The sequence below is a fragment of the Dipodomys ordii genome, unplaced genomic scaffold (assembly GCF_000151885.1).
Source record: "Dipodomys ordii isolate 6190 unplaced genomic scaffold, Dord_2.0 Scaffold143, whole genome shotgun sequence".
In the NCBI taxonomy this organism is placed as follows: domain Eukaryota; kingdom Metazoa; phylum Chordata; class Mammalia; order Rodentia; family Heteromyidae; genus Dipodomys; species Dipodomys ordii.
The window spans coordinates 1,390,982-1,396,981 of record NW_012267359.1 but is presented as its reverse complement, the minus strand read 5'-3'; the positions used below and the strand labels follow the sequence as shown (position 1 = coordinate 1,396,981).

General features: G+C 37.5%; 1 protein-coding gene across 5 annotated transcripts in view; it reads right to left on the bottom strand.

Moving 5' to 3' along the window:
* Zcchc6 (zinc finger, CCHC domain containing 6) overlaps positions 1-6,000 on the bottom strand; it is a 71,908-nt gene that overhangs the window by 15,993 nt on the left and 49,915 nt on the right. For all 5 annotated transcript variants that reach the window (XM_013031774.1, XM_013031776.1, XM_013031778.1 and 2 more), the window contains exons 23-24: positions 2,343-2,390; positions 2,169-2,260 (exon numbers count right to left, since the gene is read on the bottom strand). In XM_013031774.1, coding sequence (XP_012887228.1) covers positions 2,169-2,260; positions 2,343-2,390 — 140 coding nt within the window. The remainder of the gene's footprint in view (positions 1-2,168; positions 2,261-2,342; positions 2,391-6,000) is intronic.

Here is a 6,000-nt window from a genome sequence, read left to right as displayed (position 1 = left end):
CCTCAGCACCACATAAGCAGAAAAAGCCAGAAGTGGCGCTGTGGCTGAAGTGATGAAACAGTGCCCAGGCCCAGAGTTCAGGCCCCACAACTGACCCCCCCCCACAAAAAAAAAAAAAAAAGAAAAAGGTACAAAGGCCTCATAAAACCAAAAGGCTAAGACTTAATGAAATGAGAAACAAAATGTTCATTGTGCAAATTTTACAGTAAGGAGAATAATTTGTTTTGCTGAGGCCTCTGAAAAGAAAAACAGTAATCAGGCTGCTAACCTCTTTGCTACTAAAACTGAAGAGTTAGGAGGGACCATGAGCACCAACATTACCTGGCAGCTCATTGGGAGTGCAGAATTTTGGGCTCACACTCTTATCTACAATCAGGCAAACTGAACTAGTTACTCAGCCCTAGTATAGAAGACTAGGTATCTAGCATAAACTAGGCATACGGATATAGGGAAATGCTTAATGTAACTATATAGCCATTCAGTTAAAATTCATCAAAAAAGTCTTTACTAGGGAAGCAAATGGGAAGCTATTGGTTGGAATGAACCAATACTGCTATCCATTGCACAGCAAGATAACTACTGACAATAATAATGCATTATATATTTCAAAATAACTAAGGAAGTAATGTTTCTACAAAAATTGATATATAAATGCGCTGAAAGTACATTCATCAGTTTTATTTAATCATTCCATATATATATCCACGTTATGTATGTGCATATGTTATATACATGTGTGAGTAAATAAAACTTCAACAGTATCTCATCGATATATATATATAATTATGATTGTCAACTAAAAATAGTACTAATGAAAAGTCTTCCTTAGGTTGGACTGGCTGGGACATCCAAGTGAGAGACAGACATCTTCAGGACAGAAGTTTGTAGGAAGTCTGGGCAAAAATTCAAAGAGATCCTATCCTAAAAAGGTTGAGTATAACAGCCCATGTTTGTGATCTCTATTACATGGGTATCACATGTCTTAAGTCAGCTAGGGTATCACATCTTAGGTCAGTTACATATTACATGGGTTGAAAAAAATCAGTCTTAGATCAGTTGGGACAAAAACTTGTGACTATAAATGACTATAAGAAAAAGAAATAGGAGACATGGCTCAAGTAACAGAGCATCTAATGGGCAAGCATAAAGTCTTGAGTTCAAACCCTAATACAGCCAAATAACACACAAAAGTCTTTACTAACTAAATTAAAAGTAACTAAGAAAGAGTAACTTTATTATGAATGAAATAGCAAAGTCTCTATTTTTTTTCTCACTAAAATAACTTTTTAAGACTTAATTTTGTTTTCAATGAGTTTCTTTAGGAGCTCAGGTGTCAGATACATGAAAGTGGACAGTTCACAGTATAGGCAACATAGATATTCTTCTAGTCTCATCAAGGGAATTTATTATTCTATAAAAGTAACATACAAACTCTAAGTATCTTAGATTTGTACACACTTGTGGTTAGATGAGGCTGGTATGGAGCAGAATGGTGGAACCGTAGTGCCATCCATGAAGTTATCAACAGGAACACTGACAACTTAGTAAACATAAATCTGTCTTCTCTATTGAAAAGTTACCTCAGGGGTTAAGAGTAGGAATATGGATTTTTTGACATTGTGCTACCAAGGAAGAAAAACAGAAGAAAAACTACTAATTTCCCACACAAACTCCTCCTCTTGCTATTTCTCCCCATCCTCATGAATAAATTCTAACAGGGGCATTTTCTAAAATGGTCTTTAGAGACTAGGGGGCACATGGCTGTAATACCCACACTTAAGAGTCTGAAACAGGAGAATTGCGAACTTGAAGAAAGCATGAGCTACACAGTGAGAGCCTATCTCAAAAAGCTAAAAACAAGTAACATAGCCAGCTTTATTATGGGCAGATTCACCAGGATTTCAGCCTTTTAAAAATCATTTGGGGCACTTTATTTTATTTTTTTGGTTGGTCCTGGGACCTGGATTCTGGGCCTGGGCACTGTCCCTCAGCTCTTCAGCTCAAAGCTAGTTAGTGCTCTACCACTTGAGCCACAGCACCACTTCTGGCTTTTTCTGCTTATGTGGTATTGAGGAATCGAACCCAGGGCCTCAGGCATGCAAGGCAAGCACTCTACCACTGAGCCACCTTCCTAGCACCTATTTGGGGCACTTCTAATAAATGCTTACCATTTTTGAAGGGTAGTCCTTTGGAAATCCTTTGACTGGAATTCCAAATACTCTTCTACCATTGATAAAAGCTTTCATTATAAAATTTGTCACTAGGAAGAAAAAAATAGGAACATATTAAATGGTCTAGAAAGAAAAAAGAATGCATTAAAATTTATAAGCAAAGTAACTTACTTTTCCTTGATAATCCAGCTCCAAGATTATGATTCAAATCAAAGGGATCTAAGAAAATTAAAGAGTAAAAGCAAAAATCAAGAGGAAATGCCACTGTTTACCTACTTTATAATAAGTAAAAACATTAAAGAACTCTTTTAGTTTAGCTTAAAATCTGTAGGACAGCTAAGAAACAGATAATCTTAGGTATAAAAAGTTAAATGTTTTCCCAAATTATTAATCAGACAAGACACTACTGCTTTGTAGTTATACAGTATTTTACAGTTTTTTTTATTGTGCAAATACTGTACAGAGGGATTACAATTACATGGGCAAGATAATGAGTACATTTCTTATCAAGCATTATAGCCTCCTCCTTTGTTTCCCCTTCCCATCCCATCCTCCCCTCCCCCACCCCCCACAACCCTCCCCCCTCCCCCCCAAAGTTTGTAAAGTTCTTTTCGACATAGGACTTGTATGTCTCATTGTTGCAATGGGTCCACCTGTATCCCTATTTAAACAATTTGTTTTTTCCCTTCCCCTCCACAAATTATAACAACATCAAATACAGTGAAAGCAGGGGTTATACTGTGGGGGAGGGACATACAAAGCAACAAAGAAATAATCTTATAAATGTGTTAGAAACAATCAGTTCATTTCCCTAACATCAACTTATCTGACCTTTTCTGCTTGACTCAGACATATGCTAGTTATTGCAAATAAGGGAAACCATGGGACCTATGTTTCTTTGAGCCTGGCTTACTTCACTTAATATATATTTTTTCCAAGTCTTTCCATTTCCTAACAAATGGGGCAATGTCATTCTTTCTGATGGAGGCATAGAATTCCACTGTGTATATATACCACATTTTCTTGATCCATTCATTTACGGAGGGGCATCTGGGTTGGTTTCATATCTTAGCTATGGTAAATAAGGCTGCAATAAACATAGCCGTGCTGGTAGCTTTAGCTTGTTTGTGAACATTTGGGTAAATGCTCCAAAGTGGGATTGCTGGGTCATAGAGGAGCTCTATGTGGAGTCTTCTGAGGAACCTCCATACTACTTTCCAAAGTGGTTGAACAAGTTTACATTCCCACCAACAATACAGTAAGGTTCCCTTCTCTCCACATCCCTTCCAGCATCTGTTGTTGTTAGAGTTCTTGATTATAGCCATTCTAACTGGGGTGAGGTGGTATCTCAATGTTGTTTTGATTTGCATTTCCTTTATGGCTAGAGAGGTTGAGCATTTCTTCATGTGTCTATTGGCCATCCTTCTTTCCTCTTCAGAGAAGTTTCTCTTTAAGTCTTTAGCCCACTTATTTATTGGGCAGTTGTTTCTTTGAAGATTTGTTGTTGGGGGATTTAATTTTTTGAGTTCCAGGTATATTTTAGATATGAGACCCTTGTCTGTTGTAAGGCAAGTGAAGATCTCCCAATCTGTGGGCTTTCTTTTTTTTTTTTTTTTTTTAATCTGTGGGCTTTCTATTGATCTTGCTAGCTATGTCCTTTGCCATGCAGAAGCTCTGCAATTTCATGCAATCCCATTTGTCCAACCTTTCCTTGATTTGTTTTGTTTCTGGGTCTGTATTAAGAAAATTTTGGCCTGTGCCAAGGAGACCTAGGGTTTCTCCTAGTCCATCCTGTAATGTTTTCAGGGTGTCTGCTTTGACTCCGAGGTTTTTGATCCATTTGGGGTTGATTCTGGTACAGGGTTATATATAAGGATCTAGCTTTAGTTTTCTACACGTAGTTAAAAAATATGGAAAGCTTCACGAATTTGGGTATCATCCTTGTGCAGAGGCCATGCTAATCTTCTCTGTATCGTTCCAATTTTAGTATACGTGCTGCCGAAGCGAGCACAATATTTTACAGTTTTATACGTTAGCTAACTGTGGAAGAAATACTGTGTAGGGAAGACACATTAACCTGATAATTCCTGATGAATGCCACTTTGGGGTATATGTAGAAGTCACAAAAACATGTACAACAATGTATCACTAAATAAATCACTAAAAGTGATTATTTGCATTCTTCTTTTTTTTTTTTGGTATGTGTATGGGGGTGTGTAAGCACACACCTGCGGCTTGAACTTAAGGCCTGATCACTGTTGCTAAGCATTTTTGCTCAAGGCAAGCTTTCTACCACCTGAGCCACATCTTTACTTCTGGCTTTTTGTTGGTTAACTGGGAGACTTTTCTGCCTGGGTGGCTTCAAACCACAATCCTCAGATGTTAGCCTCCTGAGTAGCTATGACTACAGAGATCAGCCACCAGTGCCTGCTCTTTAGTTCATTTTCATATGTGTGTGTAGGTATTTTTGGTATTTTATTTAGTGCAGAAGATACATTCTTCAACATTAGTCATACATTTAAAACACTAGGACTACTATCAATAAAATTTCTGAACTCCAGAATAGCTGGTTATATAGTCACAAATGAAGTATTTCTAGTTAACTTACTAATAATTGCGCATCTGATAATTGAATATGAATATAAAAATAAAAGGAAAAGCAACAGAGTTTCTATAAAACATTGAGCCAACTGGAAGACCACAACAGTTTACAGCAATAAAGGAATAAAAACAAACTTCTGCATTATTTTGAGTTTTTTTGGTCAGTCATGGGGCTTGAACTCTAGGCCTGGGCGCTGTCCCTCCGCTCTTCAGCTCAAGGCGAGCACTCTACCGTTCTACCACTTGAGCCACAGCGCCACTTGACTTTTTTTTTTTTTAAAGGAAAAAATTCTTACTATGTAGCATAGCTGCTCTGGAATGTTGGAATTATAATATGCCAAAATACCCTCAATTCTCTCTGTTTATGACATACAGCTTCTAAAAGGTTAAACCCTAACTATAGCTAAGGGTATTATAGACTTCATTTTACAAATGTTTACAACTCCATATTTTGCCACAACTCTGTATTTTAACAATACTAACAGGTAGAAAAAAATTATGTCAACATAGCTTAGAGTAACATGTATCATCTAGGTGTTATGTATATATTTAAAAAAACAAAATAAATCCTATTAGATCAATAAAGTATTTCCTTAGCAATTTCACTGTTCATTTTTAAAGTATGTAAGCTCAATTTTGTCTTATTACAATGAAAAAATCCCACAAATTCAAAACAATCATGACTCAAATGGGTCCTTGAATTCAGTACAAAAAGAAAAAGCCTTAGGACTAGAAATAAGTGGCTCTATTAGAGATAAACCACCAGAAAACTGGAAGTGGAACTGTAGTTCAAGCAGTAGGGTGCTTGCTTGCTTGCTTTGAGCTGAAGAGCTGAGGGACAGCTCCCAGGCCCAGAGTTCAAGCCCCACAACTGACCAAAAAAACAAACAAACAAACAAAAAACCCGACAATACAGGTGTTAGCTCTTTCTTTTGCTTTCTTTCCACCAAGGTATAAACTACTCTAGTCCTCATATCCTCCCTAATGTGATGGGCTGAAACTTACGAAACCCTGAGGCCAAATAAATCCTTTTTTCTCTTTCAGTCAGTTTTCTCAGGTACTTTGTCAAAGCAATGATAAAACTAACTCAGCTTCTTACCTACTCAACTCACCTTCCAGGATTCACTCTTCCCTGCCCATGTAAATGCTCCCCCCCCCTGCCCCAGCTCCCTACCCAATGGGATCCCATAGTGCCTAATCCATCTCCATCTCTTAGAATGGCAATCCC